Consider the following 21,986-nt stretch of genomic DNA (forward strand, 5'->3'; position numbering starts at 1 on the left):
AAAAGAATTATTAAAAGTAATCTTAGTTTTGACTATCAAGTTTAATGAACAAAGAAAGACATGGTGATCACTGAAGTTGTAAAAAGGTCAGAAGCATAGTTGTCATAATTAAATAGGCACATTACTTTTATTTACTACTCTCACTGTTAACTCTCTTTCTGATAATAAAGTATAGACAGACTTGTTGAAAATGATCCAGGAAATCTCTGTCACTGGTATGCAAGCACATAAATTAAGAGCATCTACTAGGTAGTGACAGAATGCCGTGGTACAGTAAGATGTATTTATCATTATAAACTGTTTAGGGATAACTTGTTAAAAACTTGTCTTCTTCACTCTTTCAAAAAGTAATGTTAGAATTTTGAAAGGATTCATGTCCTGAGCCAGATGAGTTTTCTACTTTATAATAATTGCATGCTGTTTAATAATAAACTAGTGATAAGGACACTTGATTTTTGTAATGAGTAAAATGTCATAATAAGAGGAGCGTCATTTAGTATGATTTCTAGTAAGAGTATATGATATTTGAACATAAACTTTTAAAGCATTAGATACTATTTAAATTTAGATAGATACTATGTATCTGTTTACTTTTGTGATCTGTATAGACTTATTAATAAACACCATTAATATATGTACAGTATTTGGTGTTTTGGGAAAAAGAATATAACTAGCACAAGTACTCTGATTTGTTTATTATATCCTTAGTTACCTAATGGTGTGGCTCTGTAATTGTAGGTACTCAAAAAATTTGAAAGTTGAAGAATTGTTCCTAATTTAGGGTTCTCTCTTAGATTCAGGCATCTTGTTTGGTGAAATTTAACTCTTTATAAATGATCTTCCCTGGGTCTTTTATCTATAGCCATTGTCCTTGAAAAATAAATACTGAGTTGTGCTACTCCTACTCTTTAATAAGTATTTTTTATTGTAATTTAAGTGATTATAATATTAAACATTTCAGAGTCACATTTGGGAAAAAATATAATTGGTTACAGCTTTGGTTTATTAATTGTATTATCAGAGATTCTTTTAGGTACTTAAAATACAAATTTGAGGATTCATTTAGAAGATTTTAAGTAATAATGCTTTTCAGATGTTTCATTGGAAGTTCTCTAATGTGAGTATATTGTGTAGGTGAAGAAATAACTTTAGATTTATTAAAGTGTAACAGTTTTTAAAAGTTTAATTAGTGCTTAATAGAAATGACATCATGACAGGTTGGGTTTTTTTTTTTGTTAAACAAAATAGAGCTTAGCTTTATTATATTTCGTAATATAAGATGTGATGGAGTCTTGTTTTCTTTCCTTCCTAGGATGTTTTATATACTGTATGCAATCCTGTTGGAAAAGTGCAGCGTATTGTTATATTCAAGAGAAATGGGATACAAGCAATGGTTGAATATCCTTTATTTGTAAATTTTTTATTGATGTGTATGAATGCTGTGTAATATAGATCTTTTTCCTGCTTAATAATTTTGAGAACAAGTAGTGTTTATTATCCCCTGCCATCTAGTTGTCTTAGGTTTAAAAATAAGACTGCAGTACTCACAGAGAATTTTACTATTTTTGATAACTTCTACTGTTAAGTAATCTAGTGCTTCATCTTACCATTTGCTTGCTTTTTTAATGGGGAAAAAAAAATACTGATTATATGTATACTTGTATACCTTTTTGAAATTTATCTCAAATGGACTTTTCTGAATCTCTTTAAAATAGTTTGGAAGTATCAAAACGTTGGTATCAGTAGAATGTTTCTTTCCTTTTTTCATTGAATCTTTTAAATGATCATGGTTTATGTAAGACCTACTTTTCTACATTAAATTTGTTATACATTGAGTAAAACGAGCAAGCTGTATATATAGTACAATCCCATTAAAAAATAATTTAAGAAAAACATAAAACCCTAACCTATGTGTACATGTATATGCATAGAAAAAAGTAGGGATATATAATGGTAATATATATTATATATATTACTCTGGCAAGGTATTTTTGCCTTTTTTTTTTTTTTTAATTAGTTGGAGGATTTTTGCTTTTTTTTATTACCACTTTTGTGGTTTGATTTTTTTTTTTTAAAGTAAATTTTTAAAGGCCAGTAAAATGAGGATAAAGACTATAAACTCAACCTTCTCAGAAATATATAAAAATCAAGTATTTCTTTTGTTATTATATTGATTCTTTGTAATATTCTTCCTACTTTATTTTTTTGGCCTTGCTGTGTGGCTTGCAGGATCTTAGTTCTTGAAGCAGGAATTGATCTTTCTCCCTTGGCAGTAAAAGTGTGGATTCCTAATCACTGGACTGCCTAACAGAAAGTTACCTGTTCTTCCTACTTTGAGAGTACAGTATTTCCTATTCCAAGATAGCAAGCTATAAAAAGAGGGAAGGGTTCTTGCTCTTGCCCAGTTGTCTCAAACCAGCACGGTCTGATCCGGAAATACAGCCTCTATATGTGCTGCCAGTGTTTCCACCAGTATGTGAAAGACATTGGCTTCATTAAGTTGACTAAGTGAACTTCCTTGAATGGATCATCCAGCACATGTAACTTCAGTTCAGTCGTTCATTTGTGTCTGATTCTTTGTGACCCCATGGACTGCAGCACGCCAGGCTTCCCTGTCCATCTCCAGTTCCTGGAGCTTGCTCAAACTCATGTCCATTGAGTCGGTGATGCCATCCAACCAACCATCTCATCCTCTGTCGTCCCCTTCTCCTCCTGCCTTCAGTCTTTCCCAGCATCAGGGTCTTTTCCAATGAGTCAGACATCTAACTTATGCAGAAATGATACTAGCTCTTTGTATATAAAATAAAAGTTTAAAGGCTTCAAAAATCTAAACAAAAAGATAGCAAGCTGGCCTTTGATAGGGAATGAGACCATGCTCCATTTTCCCCCTCCCACTCCCCAATTTATAATGTATTTCTGATGACCTATTCCGATGACCTAGAAGGATTAATGTAGATATTTTCGTTGCATTATGTTTTCTTTGGTACCCTTGATCTTATAACTAAATTCTCGTACTAAAAATTGTTAGAAATTTTATTTCATAAAGCATTTTCAGAAGTAAGTTATTTCTGACTTTTTTCAGTCCACTTCTTAGGGAGTGAATAATAATAAATTTTGGACACTTTAAACCAAATTTCCTTAATAGAGCTTATGTTTGAATCAGTCCTTTGTGCCCAGAAAGCTAAAGCAGCTCTCAATGGAGCAGATATATATGCTGGATGTTGCACACTAAAAATTGAATATGCAAGGGTAAATATTTTTTTTTCAACACTTTGCCAAAGAAGTTATTTATGCTTTGGATACACAGTTTGAACTTCCTTTCTTTTTAATCTTAACAGCCAACTCGTCTAAATGTTATCAGGAATGACAATGACAGTTGGGACTACACTAAACCATATTTGGGAAGACGAGGTAAGTATTTTATGCATTTTAGATGTACTTGACATCTGCTGTCAAATTTTTACATGCAGTTAGATTCCTTTTTCCTGACATGAGCTAGTTCATTCAAATGAAAATCTTGTTGGTGAAGCTTTTGTTGCAAAAGGCCTTGTAATGCTGGAAAAGAACCTTGAACATTAGTGCCCCCTTCTGGTATGTACTGAGTTAACTTATATTTAGTTCAACAAGGAGCCCACACATACAGGCACGCCCGCAGTTCAAGGACTTGCATTTCTCCAAGCAGCTCTCTCTCTTTGGAGGAGAGGAAACTGATTCAGAATATTCCTTACAAACTTCAAACTTGCACACTGCTTCTCTATGGAAAGGACTTTCCCCCCAAGCTGGACGAGGCATTAAGAAGGATAGAGGACTCCAGCAGGCTGACTCTACACTTCATCATGCACAACATCGGCATCAACAAAAAGCCCTCTGAAAAACTCAGACTTGCAATTCACCTTGACTGCATACTGCATGCACCATCACCCCAAGTTGTTAAAGGAGGACACTTAACAGTACTTCAGACTTGCATGGGATGAATACCATGATAGACTGTGCCCATTTATTCAAGTTGTATGTATATATTGGTTTGATTTCCCTTAAGGTTTCAGTTGTAGAATTTAAAACTTTTCACTGACGGATACTACATTTTATCTACAATGTTGTAAATCTTAATGCCCGTTGCTGTAACTGTTAGCAGCTTAGATTCAAATTGTTAATCGAATCCTTAAAAGAGGATATAATCCTTAATAGAGCTATCTACAGGTCTTGGGAATTATAATGCTCAACCAATCCACACAGATATTAAAGATAAAAGAAATAGATGCATACTTGCTGCACCTAAGATTACTTTTTTGTTTTTGTTTTCCTCAATTGTGGACATTGAATAACATAATAATGAAAAGATGCATTATATGTAAAAGAAGATTTTCTGTGTGGTTTGATTTTTGTAAAGTGGCTGTTTATAAGTTGTCACTTTTTGTAACAATTTAAGAGTATCATTCATGTTAATCTGTGTAACTAGAAATTTTGACCTTTCAAATGTAGGTGAAAGTACCATGTCTGTTCAAGGTAGAATATATTTAAACTTTATAAATCTGAAAACAGGAGCATTTCATTTGAGATGCATTTTCACCTATAACTTATAAATGCTAGATTTCATGAGCATAGATTTGAATGATAAAATTGTTCAACTGACTGTGTGGCAATTCTGGAATATACAAATCAAAATGTGGATCTTGTAAAAACAAGGGGGCTGCAGTATTGGCTACATCTCAACTACAATATCAGTGTTTGAACCATGTGTTGGGAAACCTCACCAAGATGAGTATATCCATAGAAGTCAATTAACTAGGAAAAATTTCATGCATCCAAAATATATTGGTCAGTAGGAACTCCATAGTGCATGTACTCCTGCCAAAAAAAAAAAAAAAGAGACAATGTGGTGATCCTTTGCATGTTCAAATATTTAGGATTTGGGGGTAATTGACCTCTTTAATTCTTAGTTCTCAGGAAATCATCTTGCCTTATGCATGGGATTGGAAACAAGTTTGATAAGGCAGCTTAGGCTGGACCCCACATTTTTTACTGCTCACAGAAATCTGCTTGGCCTGGGCTTGGTGCAGTTGCATACAGTACTGAAAAGCAAAGCCTTAGCACTCAAACAACAGAACGAGTGGTTGATGAGAAATCTCTCACTTCTGTCAGGTCACAGTCACCGAACATTGTTTTGTGTTTTTCTAAACTCATTTGAAATAGTAAGTTTGGTTACTTTTCTCTTAATGTTTCTTAAAATATTTATGGACATCCTTCTTATTTTAATAGTGCTTACTTCTGTTCTTTTAAAAGAGCTGAGTTTTACAAAACCCAGCTTAGATTAGATTTTTATACAAGAAATTATAGTCAGGAAAGTTTAGAAATGTAAGATAGAAATTTAAATAGGGAAATATAATTAAAGGAGGTAAAACAGTTAGCTGTTTGTACTTTGAAAGGGAAAAAATTCTTGTTTTCTGATTCCTTACAGATATTTGTCTATACAGCAAATATCATATAGCAGTTTATTTTTGTTTTTGTAGTGACTTCAGCTTCCATTGAATTGTAACTTTTTCTATGAAAATGAGAATGACTTTATAAATATAACCTCATTTCAAAAAGTTCTTTTCAGGTCAATTTACATTTTAGTGCAAAGAATTCTTAGCCTAGACTCCAGAGAATCCCCCCAGAAATGTTAAACAAAACGTGTGTGTGTGCATCTTTTGGGGGAGAAAGGTCCACAGCTTCCATCAGATTTCAGACCGAATCCATGAAAGTTTACAAACCACTGTTTATACATTGATAAATTCAGTGTCTGACTCTTCCTTATACTTCTTTATATGACCTTATGTTAGGTAGTGCATTCTTCCCATTATTGAAGAGAAATTATTAAAGAGAAATAATGACAATGTTTGGCTGAAAGATACCTTAGAGATCATCTACTCTCACTCCTTCATTTTATACATAAAGATTATTTCTATGATTATATAGCAAATTAGTGGTTAGGTTGAAATCTTAGTTGATTCCCAATTCAGTGCTCTTTCTTTTATAGCACACAGTTAACTGTCAGTAAAACCAAGCCATGAAGACTTTATGATGGTTTTGGTTTAAGATTCTTAGATCAGATAAGCACTTAAATTTAGCATTTGGTTGCATTCTTGAGCAGAGGAATGTTAGCAGAGTGGAATAGCAGACTGGATTGATAGAGTGAGACTTAAATGATAATACTGGGAAGAAGGAACTGTGAGTGTTTAGATTGGAGGAGAAATAAATAACTTTGGGAATATGGAGAGGATCATAATAACTTCTAAGCAATTGAAAGAGTTTTTGGAGAAAGACTAAGTACTGAGTAAGGCTGTGAGGCCCTAAATGGAGTAGAATATATTTAGAGGACAAATTTCTATACAATATAGAAATTAATTTTTTCATGATTTAGGACTAACTGAAAATGTAAGGGAAAGTAATGAGTACTTTGTTACCAGAGTTGGGTCACCAGAGGCTAGGTGGTCCCAGTTGATAGTCTCAGGGATGATATGAAGAGAATTTATACACTGAATAAAAGTTGAACTAGATGACCTCCTAAGTCCCTTTCAATGCTGTGATACTTGAAATAAGTAATTAAAACAATACTTCTGTACCCTGAAGTGAAAATTAAAGTATTTCTCATCTCCCATTAACCTCATTTGTTTAGGTGACTAAGGATATGTAGAAAACCTTTCTCTTTGAATTTTCAAAGAATGACCAGACTCGTAAGATTCATTAAAAAAAAAAAAGAAAATCTTACTGAATACCATAATTTGATCAGCAAACTTTCTCAAAATATTACACAATGATTTTTAAAGTTTACTAACATAGGAAGTACTATTTTAGAAACTTAGAAGTAATTTTTTAAATTGTTATCTTAGATTTGAGGAAATTGGCATGCCTCCCCTAAAGATGTAGTTAGCATAAAAATTATCCTTTAGGAGTATTGTAGTACTCTCGTCCAATAATGTAGCCCCCTTGGTTAGCTTTAACTTGGCATATTTAAGCTTTGGGGGTGTTCCTAGTTCTGCCTGGTGTTAAGGTCTATAGACAATGGCCAATCCATGATACAGTATGGGCCAGTGATGTGAAAATCTCCAGCTCTCAAGTCAGTAGGTGTTTGTAAATATGTGTATATACATACAAAATACTCTGTGTTTACTGATTGTGAAACCATGTAATACAGGTTGTTGTTGGCTTATGCTGAACTTCTTGAAAGAAGCCCACTTTGAAAATGTGTTGCTGTTGAAGCTAATAGTATGCATCAGGTACTGTCTTTCAAAAGTACTGCACTTAAAGCTTGTTTTAAAGACATGTATTGGTAAAAAAACTTCTGTACAGTGTCAAGCTTTAGCATTGTGTACCTCACTTTCTGAAAAGTATCCATTCTTTCCTTAAATTCGAAAGTGTGATTGTATTTGGCGTTTGCCAAAAAGATATTTTCAAGTTAAGTGGAATTTGTTAGATAGAATTATTTTCTTAAACTTCTGGTGTTTGTATTTAAATTGGATATGAATGGATGTTTAACATTAACCAGGAATCACATTTCTCATGAATTGTAATGGATGTTTTGAATGGGTGTTTCCCATGTGAGAACTCTGTTAAGTACTTGAGTCAAAATTGTTAAAACCCTGTTTCTACTTTTGTGTCAGATAGAGGAAAGGGTCGCCAGAGACAAGCCATTTTGGGAGAACACCCTTCTTCGTTTAGACATGATGGCTATGGTAAGTTTGTCAAGGCAGAAGGAAGGTAGTATAGACAAACTCTTAGAATTTTTGCATTTCTGATGAAGAATGGCACAATTCTTGTCTCTCTTTTTTTTTCTGCTCACTTGAGTTGGTTTATGGGATCAGTCTCTTATTAATATACTCCAAAGGAGTTGTCCAAAATCCTTTGTTTTCTTAGGCTGTTGTTATATCACATAATCTTTAGGATAAATGAGAGCTCTTGTTTAGGATTGAAAGCTTTTTTACTGTTACATTTTGTTTTGTTTTGGTTTTGATTAGTTATGAGCTCCAGACTGTTAGAAGACCAAAAAGAAGTATAGCTCAGTAAGTGTATTTTCTTCCATTTCCAGCAGTTATGAGCAAAGAGGAATTTAGAGTAATAAAAGGCAGAGTGAATGGGATATTTGTTGAAAAGGAAACATGATTTTGGTTAGATCTCTAATTCTTTCAGTTCTACACTTGGTTAAATTTGTATTTAGTTTTTTTTTTTTTTAAACTTCTTAGTTTTAATGTTTGCTATGTTGATAAATTAAGATTATGAAACCTAGATTAATAATCTTCTCCAGGAAAAAGTTAGGTATCTGGCTGTGGTCTTTATAAGTAGATGTTGAGAATTGTTGATAAAAGTTTAAACTGGTTCTAAGTTCTGTGTTTTTAAATACTTTTTTAGTTGTTAGCAGTAGTTATTGACCCCACCTATTCTGTGGTTTAAAGTTGAAGTACAGTTAGCATTACTATTAAAAGTGGTAGAAAACAGAAATTGCTATGTTGTGTTCTTGGGATTTATTATTGAAAAGCCACCAGTGTTTCCTGTTTGAAGTGTTTTCAAATAGTGTACATATTTGATGACCATTCTTTGCTGTGAGTTTTAGCTTAATCCCTAGTGTCTTTTTTTGAATTTGAGGAATTAATTACATGTGTGTGGATGTCTCTAATTGTTCATTTTTTATGGTAGTCTGTATTGCAGAAGAGATTTTGAAACAATATGTTATATCAAAACAGTAAGTGTAGTATAAAGTGAAAATCTTACTGCAGTCATTATAGTGTGTTCCTTGATCATTTTTCTTAGTTGTTTCTTTAACAGTAAATATTAATATGGTCATACAAGTAGTTCTGATCCTTCAGTAAGGAAACCCTGTTAGGTATTTACTGTGCATTGTATAATGGAGGGTTTCAAAAGAATGGCTCACCAAAGTTTGTAGTATAGTTGTAGATTATATAAATGTGTCATGGCAGTCAGCTTAAGGCCAAAAATTGGTTAAATATTCTGCCAGAGGGAGTTAGAAAAAAATCTGTGAGCATATAAATGAAGGACAAAGTACTACAGTAATGATGACACAAACCATTTTCTCAGTGTGGCTTTTCAGGTTTGTCTTCACTTAATAAAATACATGAAAATTAATAAGAATATGTTATATGCCCTAGAAGAACTTTGTATTTTCTGAAAGCCTGTTGTGAAATTCTCTGTTGGTTTCATGCCAACAGAGAGCATGTGTGTATAAATTTTAAGATGTAAGCTTAAAGAGAGATGCAAAACTCTTTGGAATGATGTTTGTTAAATAGGGATCCTTCAGGTTCTGAAGAGTCCTGCTGAAGGATGGTTGTGGTGGGTTTGTGTAGGGGCACCTTCTCTGAGCTGTGTTTATTAAAACATTTGTCTCAGAGGAAAGTTTGCTGTTTTCCTAGGGAAGTAAGCAGGATGGGGGATAGGAGATAATGATGCATCAAGATTGCCTGAAGAGGGAAGTAGCATGAAGAAACCGGGGTAAGAGCAAAGATGGGAGTCAGTGCTCGTGATACTGAGCCTTTTTTACAGATGCTTCAAATCGTAGCTGTGTCCCTTCAGGTCAGCAGTTCAGCAAAGCAGGTTCATTTGCATTTTGGTGTCATATCATAGGTGACTTTTCCTTTATAATAGCATGTGAAAAAGGAAAAAGTTTATTTAATAGATTAAACTTGTTCACTAGTTTATTATAGTAGTATAAATCTGTGCTTTCAGAATTCTTTAAATCTTTATTTGAAAGTCCAGCCATGTGATGTGCATGGTAGAAGCCCTCATACTTGAAAAGTGGCAAAAAATAATGTACAGATTTTAAAGTATTGAAGATGGGGAAGGCCTTCAAAGTGTTCAAAATGCCATTTATGTAGCATTTTCTCATATAAGTGAATTTTTTAAAAACAGAAGCAGCAATACTTTTTGCATGAGTTATTTAGAAAGCTTTTAAGAGACTTGTTTTTAGTCTTCTTAATATAGGTAATGATTTAAATAGTGTATATAGCATAATTTAACCCTGCTGGCTCAGTGTCATTACAAATATCAGATAATCTTTTGTACTGAATTTGTTACCTATGGCATTGGATCTAGAGTTTTTGGACCTTGGTCAACTTCAGCAGAGTGGAAGTTTCCATTACCCATCTAACATACATTTTCCCACTTTCTGTGAAAAAATTTAGTCATAATAGTGTAGTGGCATTACTGTACAAGCAAATGGTAGTATTAGGGGAAGGGCTGGGTGTAGTATAATATATATGTGCATTTTTGCAGTAGGGGTAAGAATAATTGATATTTAACGCCACCATATGTGTAATAGTCTAAATTAGAGGCCGAAATACAGAGAGGCCGAAATACAGGTAATTACTTAACAAGTAACTCACCATGAGCTATATTGATTGTTTTGATAAACTAGATTATGGACAATAAGAGCAGTTGAAAACCTTGACCAATTTAAGGCAACACTGATGATGATATATTGATAAAGTATGCCTCCATAAAATTGCAGGAATTTACACTATATTTACATGTGCTCAGTGATAGTATTTCTGTGTTGTTATGAATGACAGCTATATTTAGAATATTGAATATTGAATCCACATAAGCTGTAGTAATGTGCTATGATACCAAAATATAGTAGTTCTCACTCAGTAGATGACAAGTAAGTGTTCCTTAGTCTTACATAAAAGTGAAAGCTAGTGGCAATTACATATTCTTTATTTCTTGAAAATGAGGGAAGGACTTGGGTTTTTGGATGGGTTTCTTGCACAGTAGGAAAATCTTTCTATGCACCCCAGAGTATGCTTCTATAATCACTGACTCAGCTCAGTCGGTAAAGAATCTGCCTGCAGGGCAGAAGACCCAGGTTCAATCCCTGGGTCGGGAACATCCCCTGGAGAAGGAAATGGCTACCCACTCCAGTATCTTGCCTGGAAAATCCCATGGACAGGGGTGGGCTGCAGTCCATGGGGTCACAAAGAGTCAGGCACAACTGAGTGACTAACACTTCACTTCAGGAGCGCTAAGATGTGTGGGTTTACATTTTTGAGTTACATCTCTCCATCTTCATTGCTTGTTCTCAGTTCTTATGCCTCTCTTCTTCCTGTAAATGTGCCCTCTGCCAGCTTTTAGTATCACAGTTTCTCTGGACTCCTTCATTCCCGTCTATTCCATTCAGTCTAGCTTTGTTTTTCCTTTTGCTTCTAGTCTTTTATGGATGGGAAAACTGAGTAAATTGAAGTTACTTAGAGCTACTCTAGAGTTAGCTAGTTGATTCTTAGTAAAGATTCTTAGAATGAGAGACATAGTTTGTGTGTGTTTCTGTGACAGCAGATTCAGATATTCAAGCATTATCTTCTTTTGGATTCTTGATGTTGCAAAAAATGGAAGTTGCTGAATAATGATAACCTCTGAGTGTGTTTGTGGGGGGTTATTAACTAAATAATAACTAGGCTTTTTGTATCCTAAATTAGAATCAGGAGAATACAATACTAGCCTTAAAGTACATTAATAGTAAAATATATTCAAGGGGACAGCTTCTTAGTGGAACTAAAGGTGTTATCTGTATATAGATTTCACTGAAGATTTTATTGTATTATTCCATCCTCCAAAAGATGTTGGCAGGTTTTTTTGAGTTTGATGTATAATTTATATATAGTGGCCCAAAGTTTTACACTGATTCCTTTTCATCCATCCATAGCCTGATCTTACTTTTTTGTTAAAATCACTTTTTAAAAATAAGAACTTAAATCCTGGTGTATGCAGTTGTGTGCAGGTCAGTGTATATTGGATCTGGTACAAATAAATACAGATTTTTGTTAATTCCCACAGGTTATATTTGAATATTCATACATTTGAGTTTTCCTTGGATATGCATCAAGCTAGCTAATAAGAGTTTGTTTTTGTGTGTGGTGAAGTGTGTCTGCTAAAGTTTTATTTTGTTTTGTTTTTAATAGGATCCCATGGTCCATTATTACCTTTACCGAGTCGTTACAGAATGGGCTCTCGAGATACACCTGAGCTTGTTGCCTATCCATTACCACAGGCCTCTTCCTCTTACATGCATGGAGGAAATCCCTCTGGTTCAGTTGTAATGGTTAGTGGATTACATCAACTAAAAATGAATTGTTCAAGAGTCTTCAACCTATTCTGCTTATATGGAAATATTGAAAAGGTAAGTTTCATTTTTTTAAGAAATTATTTTTTAAAGTTTCATTTTATATTAACTTCTTTTGCTAGGATATATAATAGGAAAATCTGAAAAGGCTGCAGATACATGTGTCTTCTCGTATTTAAGAGCATGCAGGTTCTTTCCATAGTGATCCACATGAGTTAAAAATTCATTAGGTAGAAATTTAGAAATTGTTTTTTGTTTGTTAGTGATCAGAGTAGATTGTTGATACTAAAAATATTTTTCTATTTTTATTGAAGCATAGTTGCTTTACAGTGTTGTGTTAGTTTTTGCTGAATAGCAGAGTAAATCGCTAATATAAATAGAAGTCTAAAATGGTAAGTAGTTTAGTCAATTACTAGCATATTATAGGCATAAAGCCTATACTTTTAAAATCACTTTAGATATATTCTGGTATTTAACATATTGAACTGTGGAATTTTGAAAGAGCAGTTATTTTCTTGGAGCTTGGTTACATAAACATGTCTTAGCACTTGGCTGTCTATGAATTTTAGGAGAGTTCTAAATTGATACATCTGCCTCCCAAATGCTAGAGTTCTAGTATCTTCTGCAGGACAACATGCTTTTACCTCAAATCAGTATTTGAAACTGACCCACTTTGATAGACTGTGTCCAAAACTTTCTGTCTGGAGGCTTTATACTGAAAAAGTAGCAAGACATGTAAATTTCACATGCTTTGAAGATCTTTAAAATTTCACTGAACCTTATTTTCACTAGATAGCTCTGTGCTTTCCCCAGATCCGTGATGTTTTATTGATATCTCACAAACACTTAGAGTCCCTGTCACAAAGTATGTTCTAAACTATTTTTGAAAGAATCATGGAAAATTTAACTGGGGAAATGATTGGTAGTCTTACCAGTTGTTTGATACATTTGCTAATTTGAGTTTCAGTACTGTAGTATGTTGTTTTTTCCTGTTGTTTTAAGTGATTTTAGTATTGTTTTCACAGCAATAAAAGAAAGTACAGTGTGTGAGTCATAAGTGTATGTGGGGGGGCATGAAATTGCTACTCTAAGTTCTTAGTTCATTAATTCTAAAGCCCCCTTGATCTGAGACAGTAACTTGGAACATCTCTGATAAAAAGAGTTTCCGCTACCTATTTGACCATGTGAAAGAGAAAAAGAAAAAAAGAAAATTCCATATTTGGTTTAGGGAATAACATAAGGAATATTTCTGCTTGTATAACTAGCCAAGAATACATGGAACAGATTTAGCAGCATTGAGAAAAGTAGTTCAGAGTTTTTCATGTACACATTTATCTTATACATCTGGGTGTTCTGTTAAGGTCCAGGAACTGCATAATTTATAATTGACATGCTTTATTGTGTATTTTAACCTTCTTTACATAGTGTTACTTTTCTGTTTGTGCTTTTCACATTTGTAGACAACTGGAGTCAGGCAATTTAATCAACATTTTTAGAGCATTGTTTTTTTGTGTTGTGAACTATTGTCTCATTTAGAAATCAAAATCACTTTCTAATAAAAACAAAATTTTCTGTATGTTATTTGAACAATTCTGGTCTCTCCATATCTCGAAAAATTAAAAAATTTAAATGATACATTTTAAGCCATCATAGTCCTTTAAAGATCTATTTATGGTTAAGTTTCTTCTTTTTTTTTGAGATTTACCAGTTGAACTACATACTTCACATACATATTTGGTCACTATTATATTTGTAGAAATGTTATTGGATTAAATCAAGGGAGAGAAATTTTGCCCACAGGAACGCAATTGATTTCAAATAAAACTGGAAAGTCCCACTACAGCTGAGTTTTGTTCAAGTACAGGTGTAGTATAAAAATACTAGGATAGCCTATTAAAATTGATAGTTGCAGTGATAGATATAAATGCTATGTTGCAATTTTTTGTGTAAGTACTCTCACTATTCCTTGAGGTTAATAGGTTAGAACTGTGTTTAATATGTTATTAACGTTAGTAATACTTAATATTTAGGGACTTTCCAAGGCATAGGCACTATGCTGAAAGATAGTCATACTTTATCCCATCTAACCCTTATAGCATTATATACTAAAACTGGAATAATATGAGAGGATAAATATGGCTTCTCTCAAAGATGTTGTGAAAACGTGTATTTCCGATTTTTTAAACTGCCCCTACCTTGCCCAAGCCTTCCTACTGGAAATGCTATCTCAAGGTCATTTTGTATTACTTCTCATATAGTATCTTGTTTGTTACTAAGGCAATAAATAGCATGCTGAATAGTTGGTGATTATTATTTACTTTAACATTTCTGACCTTCCTACTTGAACATAAGCTTTAAGAAGAACATGTCTTAAAAAAAAGACCATGTCTGTTATGTTTGCCATTAAATCCCCAGTACATAGTACAGTGCATGATTATTAAAACATATTAGGTACTTAATATTTATTGGATGAATAAATATTGATGAGTTCTGCCAAATGTTATCATTATCTCCATTTTAGAAGGAAATCTGTGGCTCAGAGAAGTGAATTAATTGCCCCACATCACACAGTTAATAAATAACAGAGTTAGGGTAAGCCTCTGCTCTTCTTCAGTGTGTTATACAATAGAATTGCAGTCTTCTGTTTTTTTTTTTTTTTTCTTCTGTTTTAAACTATTGCATTTTGATAAGAGTTAAGAGTGTCCAATAGAAGAGCAGAATAAAGTTAAGATTCCAGGTGTTCTTCTTTACTTGCCATCAACCACTTATAATATCTTTTAGAAATTCTGTTACTGTTAAAGGGAATTAAATGTTCACCTTTTGGGGATTTTGTACTTACAGGTAAAATTTATGAAGACCATTCCTGGTACAGCACTAGTAGAAATGGGCGATGAGTATGCTGTAGAAAGAGCTGTCACACATCTTAACAATGTCAAATTGTTTGGAAAAAGACTTAATGTTTGGTAATTATTTATCTTAAGTGGTAAATTTAAAAAAACATTATCCTTTTTATCAGAGACATTAATTTCCATTTCAGAATATTTTAATGTACCTGAGGGCACATCTGAAACTAGCAGCTATAATGGTGTCATTTAGACACTTCAGATCATATAATTTAGATTTTGTGTATTACTTGTACATAGTTTGATAATCAAAGCAAAATGTTAAAATGAGCAATTTTTTGTTTTCTAATATGAAATTATATTCAGTAGGTTTTTCTAAGTGTAAGAGCGATTGATTATAACTCAAACTAACTTTAAATATTAAATGTTAAAAATAGTGAATAGTAAGTATTTAAATTGTATTTAAATAGCTGCGTATGCCTTTTTTTGTTAGGATTGATGCAGGCATATATGTTAACAGTTTGAGACTGCCAACTGCTGCTTTTATCTAACAAAGGTATGTTCTACACCTCTTTGATTTCTAATCTTTAGTGTGTCTAAACAACATTCAGTTGTTCCAAGTCAAATATTTGAGCTGGAGGATGGTACAAGTAGCTACAAGGATTTTGCAATGAGCAAAAACAATCGTTTTACAAGTGCTGGCCAAGCATCGAAGAATATCATCCAGCCGCCCTCCTGTGTGCTGCACTACTACAATGTTCCCCTGTGTGTCACAGAAGAGACCTTCACAAAGGTGGGCACTGAATGCGAATTGTGGAGATGTTCCTGTGGCTTATTTTAAAATATGGGACGTTTAACATCATTTTAAAGTCTCTCACTGTTCATCTTCTGCTTTTGATATTATTGGTATTTTTTTCACTAATTTGGTACTTAATACAGTTCATCCTTTGACCATTATACTTTTCTGGCCTCCATCCTTCATTGGTCTTCCGTTGTTTTGTGGCTCAATATTTTTGAGAGTTGGAATTATAATTAGTCCTGCATTTATAAAGTTCTTTTACCATGTCCTTAAATCTCACCCATAACAGAACTTTATATATCCTGGCATTTTCCCCTAACTGCAGGAAATGCTTCAGAAAAGAATTGATTTTTCCAGAACACCACTCCCCACCTTAGGTACTGAGTTAAACCCTGGTCAGCTGTGAGAATATGTTTCAGTTACAAGTCTTGGCTTTCTTGTATAGCACTAAAATTGTATACATAGTTTATAGGATACCACCATTTTAATTGATTTTCTCATGTAGCTTATTAATCTAAAAACATTTGGTTTAATTCATTCATGCCATACTCAAAACTTTAAATGCTACCATAAAGTTTACTTTCTTGGGGGGGGGGGGGGTGTCAAAAAAGGTAGGAATATTATTTTGGCCTTTTTAATGGAGTTTTACATTTCTTTGACAGTTGTGTAATGACCATGAAGTTCTTACATTCATCAAATATAAAGTGTTTGATGCAAAACGTAAGTGCACATTCCCTCTTTTTTTAAGTTTCCTGGTTAATTTGATGATAAGCAAATAAAAAGTGGATTTGTGTTTCTTTGTTTTGTTTCAGCTTCTGCCAAAACACTTTCTGGGCTTTTAGAATGGGAATGCAAAACTGATGCAGTAGAAGCCCTCACAGCACTAAATCACTATCAGATAAGAGTTCCAAGTAAGTAAGATTGTGTCATAATTATTCAGTGGGAGTTACTGTCAGAACATTGATGATAATTTAAAGATAGCATTTATTAGTTTTTTTTAATATAGTATAATATAGAAGTTCGAATTTTAAAAAGGCATATAAATTCCACAACCCTCATAATTCTTATATTAGTGACCTTTTGCTGTGTAACAGATTATCACAACATTTAGCAGCTTAAGACAGCAAACCTGTGCTCGCTTCGGCAGCACATATACTAAAATTGGAACGATACAGAGAAGATTAGCATGGCCCCTGCGCAAGGATGACACGCAAATTTGTGAAGCGTTCCATATTTTTTAAAAATAAATGAAAAAAAAAAAGACAAAGACAGCAAACCTTTATTTATCGTACTGTTTCTGAGGATCAGTAATGTGTGTACAGTTTAGCTGGGTGGTTCTGGCTCTGGTCTCATAAAGCTGCAGTCATTTAAGTCTTATGACTGGGGGCTGGATAATCCAGTTCCATGCTCACTCGTATGTTTCTTTGTAGGGACAGTCAAAGCATGTTGACCATTTCATGGTAGCTCTTTTGTCTTTTGAATGAGTAAAAGAGAGATGAAAACAAAAGACCAACAAAACAGAAGGCACAGTGCCTTTCGTAACCTATTACTGGAGGTGCCATGATATCACTTACGCTGTAATCTTGAGGTCACACCGACCAACTGTGATACAGTGTAGGAGGAGGCTATACAGGGCTGTGCATACGAGGAGGTACAGAGCGTTGAGGCCCACTTGGAGACTGACTTCCATAAATCCTGTTGATCTTTTTAGAAGAAAGCAATAAATATATATGGTTAAAAGACTCAAATGGTACATACTGGTACAGAGTGAAAATTAAAGCTTTCTATAACCCCTAACCTTTCTGTCTTTTCCTTTTATTCTTCCTCCCCAGTATATATATCTACCTTTTTAAAACTTACACAAAATGGTTCTTCTATACATACTGTTATGTGCCTTGCTGTTTTCACTTAATGTGTCTTAGATTTGTTTCTGTATCAGCACGTGTAAAGCTACCCCCCCTTCCCCCCCCTCCACAGAGTAGCTGTTTTTAGTAGTGATGTACCACAGTTTACTTGATTTATCCATTTCCCCTGTGATGAATACTGCTTGTTTCTAATTGTGTTTTTTCTATTACTATAATAAACATCCTAATAGTTGCATGTTTTATATTTGTAGGGCAGTTTCCTCGTAGAGAGCATAAAGGTTTATGTTTTGGTAAATGTTGCTAGATTGTCCTTGGAAAAGGTTACACGAGTTTACTACCTGTGGTGTATGAAAATGCCCGCTGCCCAACTCTCTTACCAGTGCTGAGTGTTGTCAGACTTTCGATTTTTACCAATATGATAGATGAAAAATGGTATCCCACATTATTTTAATTTGTATCAAATCAAGTGTCACTCTCTTTATGATGGTAAATGGCCTCTTTTTTACAGTGCAAAGAATATACTAGTATTTAACTTTTGAAGCTTTGTGCTACGTAATTTACTTAGCTCCTGGATCTATAGGGTGTTGAAACATTATCTTTCTAAATAAATAATAGGAGAATAACTAATATCAGTTTTATTAGGAGTGATGATGAATGGTAGTGGGGGGAAGAAGAATACACACTGAAGTATTTGTGGATGGAGTGATGTATCTAGGATTTGCTTTAAAATATTCCAGTACCCCAAAAGCGTATGGATAATAGGTAGATGAAGTAATAAGCCTACCAAATGTTGACAGTTAATGAAGCTTTGTGGGTGTTCATTATACTGATCCATGTATTTTTTCTTGATTGAAAATCTTCTTAGTAAAAAATTAATAAGTAGGAATACCTCCTCTCATTTTACCTTAGTCACAAAAATAAATAGTGAGGCTAAATTTTTGATGGAAGATTTTAAAAGACTTTATATGCATATTTGAGATACATTCAAAATATAATATATGAATTATAAACTCCTTGAAGACAGATAGTTTTTTTTTAATCTTCTGCAGTGTCTCGCTAATACTTGCTGATATATATACTTTTATAGGAATTTGTTTAACACTAAAATTCTGGTACATTAAGATAACATAATTATTTCTTTGCATAATCAGTTGACGAAGAACTATCTCTGCTTGTTCTGAAAAGTTAAAGAAGAATGTATAAAATGAAAGTATATTTGTGTATTATACCACCCCTTCTTTTCTTTAGCAATTTAAAAATTTATATGCCCTGTTGATCAGATTTAATACTTAACTCTCTTAGAACTTTTTCAGCTAATTGATATCTTCTTTTACATTCAAATCTTATTCCATTTCCCAAACTATATTTGAATGAACTTTTATAGAGTGATTACCGTTGGTGATATTTTCTGCAAAGTGAATTTTGCAAATGGACTTAGATAAGCCTAATCCTGATACTGTTTATCTATAATGATTAATTCACTAAAAAAAAAAAAAGAAAAAAATTTATGAGTGCATCCTATGTGTCAAATGATGTTTAGAACAACAGGAATGTAAAATGGACAATATTCCAGCCTTCATTTAGCTTACCTGATAGTAGGTATGAATGAACGTAATCTTCTCTTTACCTTACATAGAAATTTTCCTTCTTCAAATGCTATAAAAAAGTAAAATAATTTACTCTGCTAATTCAATTTTATCATGAAAGTTTGATGAAGGAAACTGTTAACTTTGTTTTTTAATTTTACAGATGGTTCCAATCCCTATACATTGAAGCTTTGCTTTTCTACATCATCCCATTTATAAGAAGAGACGAGCATGTTAGAATTTATGTTTTACCTTTATTACAATTTTAAAGCTACACTTCATTTAAAAAAGAAACTAAAATGGTTAATCTAATGTTGCCTTGCTTTGATTTAAGATTCTGTTCTGTAATAAATATTTTGCCTTGAGTAAATTTGTTGTAAACTTAAATATTGCTTTCATTTTAACATAGAATATCATAATGTAGACTATCTACAACTTTCTTGTAGATTATACAAATATATGATTTCTAATCTTATTTTTCTTCCACAGTGAAAATATATTTGCATTCTTAATGCTAATTATCTGCAAGTATTTTTCCATTGTGTATGAGATTAATGCAGGTGAAAGTATTGCATTTTAATATTATAGAATTCCTATTATATGTTTAGATGTTTAAGTATGTTGCAGTTATTCATATTAAACATGTATTTATTAAGTATTTTAATCAAGTTTGAGAATAACATTGCATATGTTAAATTTTAAGTACTACAGATTTAGCTGATTTTATATTTCTCAAAGGCTAACAGACATGGATACACTTGTACAGTATGCACTCAAACTTATTTAAATTGGTGTATTTTTTTTTTTCTTAAGTCATTGTCCATTTGTATTGACATGCCTCTGTTTCTAGTTCCAGTTTGGCGATTTTATAAAGTTACAACAATGAGTTAATGTGTTCATCTTCATTTGTTGCATGTGACTTGATCTTGAAAACACATCTGGTATTTGGCATTGAAATTTTAATAGAAGTTATAATTAACAATTCCTCTTCTAGATAATCTGAGATCCATGGATGGGCTTTAGGGAGTCTAAACTCCCTAAATTTGTATGTAGAATTTGGGGTACTTGCATTTTTATTTTTTACTCTGAAATCCATCAGTAATATATGTATTTTTCTACATGGTACAAGGTATAAGGATCTAATTTTATTTTTATTCCAAACAGATAGCTATTTGTTTCAGTACCATTTATTAAACATTCTTTCTCCACTGGATCTGGTTTTTTTTTTCCTTTTTTTAGGAACAAAACATATACATAGGCAAGTAAGATGTAAGGACTGAGCATGGTATTGAGAGACTATACTTTAACATCTGTTACCAGGTTCATAGCTTTTTAATAATAGAAAACTGATGCAGGCATTTTATTTTCATCTTTATTAGAAGAGAGAATTTGTTTTATCTATCTTGAATAACTATGAAATCTATAGTTGGCAATAGCCAATCTCTTGATCCTGAGAGTTTTAAACAAATTTGTATATAGCAGTTCCATTTAGATCTTTTGAAAAAGCTTTATTTTGAATTTTAACAAAAAAGCAGTTTGCCTTAATCCTTTTAGAAATGATGCAGGGGTTTAAAAAAGTTTTAAGAGTTGTTGAATAGAAAGTTTTGATGGAAATGAAGCATACATTAACATTTCTCATTGCATTTTGACAACGGTGGACTAATGTCCCTTTAGCCCTCTAGATGTAGAAATTTTAAATTGAATCTAGAAGCATTTTAGACCCTTATCATGGAACCCAGTAAGTTATGTTGAAGGTAACCTGTGAATGAACTTCTGTAAATGTATGGTACTGGGCTGTATACATAAGTTTACCTGACTTTACAATAAACAAAGCTTTTTTCCCTCTTCTATAAATACTTTTCTACATTTGTTGTAAAATTGAGATGTCTTAATTTTATTTATTTATTTATTATTATTATTTTTTGAGATGTCTTAATTTTAAAAGGTAACTTGTGAGTTTGTGTAATAGTTGTCTCCTTCCCTTGCCCTCTGAAAATTAAGATGGATGTCAGTGTTACAGATTATTTTGTGCCTAAGATTTTAGGAGACAAACCTGTGGATGGTTGACAGGGCTTATTTAATTTATATGTGCTTTAAGTAGTATTGACTTTACATATGAATTCTTTTTAATGCTTTCTCCCCACCAAAGTGACAAGTAGATTCTTCAGATGTGATTGGGGTGGTAGGCTGGACCTTGCTGGTTTATGCACTGGCATGTCAGTCCTCTTGTTGCTGTCAGTAATGCTTCTGACAGTTTACTTGGGTTCACCACTGTGTACGCTTTGGCGACACACCCTCTTCCCTTATCCTTAACAACAGTCTTGCCTTCGTGATCTTTCAACTTTTAAGAGAACATGTAAGAGCAGGTTCTACAGCTGCTCTTACTAAGAAATAGTAGCTTGGGAACTTCCCTGGTAGTCCAGTGGCTAAGACTCAGTGCTCCCAATGCCTGGGTTCAATCCCTGGTCAGGATACTAGATCCCACATGCCACAACTAAGACCTGATACAGCCAAATAACTAAATATTTTTTAAAAAGAAATAGTAGCTTTGAGTTTATTTTTTTAATACTGAAATTCCATTCCATAGCCAAATCCCATGAAACATTGGATAATAAATCTGTAGAAGTGAGTTATGGAATATAAGCTGCCTTTTAAAATCCCTACTTTCCTGCTGAAGGATTACCCTACCAAAGAAAAATTATTTGCAGTTGCAGCTGGCATGAGACTTAACAGCATCTTAGTGATTTGATTGTCTAAACAGTATGTTTTCTAGGACTGAAGTGAGAG

General features: G+C 33.1%; 1 protein-coding gene and 1 non-coding gene across 2 annotated transcripts in view; both read left to right on the forward strand.

Moving 5' to 3' along the window:
- The window catches only part of HNRNPLL (heterogeneous nuclear ribonucleoprotein L like), a 38,696-nt gene extending 18,611 nt beyond the window's left edge, over window positions 1-20,085 (forward strand). The window contains exons 4-13 of the mRNA XM_043918212.1: window positions 1,313-1,398; window positions 3,153-3,249; window positions 3,339-3,411; window positions 7,644-7,715; window positions 11,946-12,163; window positions 14,948-15,069; window positions 15,541-15,742; window positions 16,411-16,468; window positions 16,561-16,659; window positions 19,363-20,085. Coding sequence (XP_043774147.1) covers window positions 1,313-1,398; window positions 3,153-3,249; window positions 3,339-3,411; window positions 7,644-7,715; window positions 11,946-12,163; window positions 14,948-15,069; window positions 15,541-15,742; window positions 16,411-16,468; window positions 16,561-16,659; window positions 19,363-19,418 — 1,083 coding nt within the window. The 3' untranslated portion in view covers window positions 19,419-20,085. The remainder of the gene's footprint in view (window positions 1-1,312; window positions 1,399-3,152; window positions 3,250-3,338; window positions 3,412-7,643; window positions 7,716-11,945; window positions 12,164-14,947; window positions 15,070-15,540; window positions 15,743-16,410; window positions 16,469-16,560; window positions 16,660-19,362) is intronic.
- On the forward strand, window positions 16,880-16,986 carry LOC122704222. Its single transcript, XR_006343823.1, has one exon. It is a non-coding gene; the product is annotated as a U6 spliceosomal RNA (small nuclear RNA).
- Window positions 20,086-21,986: the final 1,901 nt, after the last annotated feature.

This window comes from Cervus elaphus, chromosome 11, assembly GCF_910594005.1.
Source record: "Cervus elaphus chromosome 11, mCerEla1.1, whole genome shotgun sequence".
Lineage (NCBI taxonomy): Eukaryota > Metazoa > Chordata > Mammalia > Artiodactyla > Cervidae > Cervus > Cervus elaphus.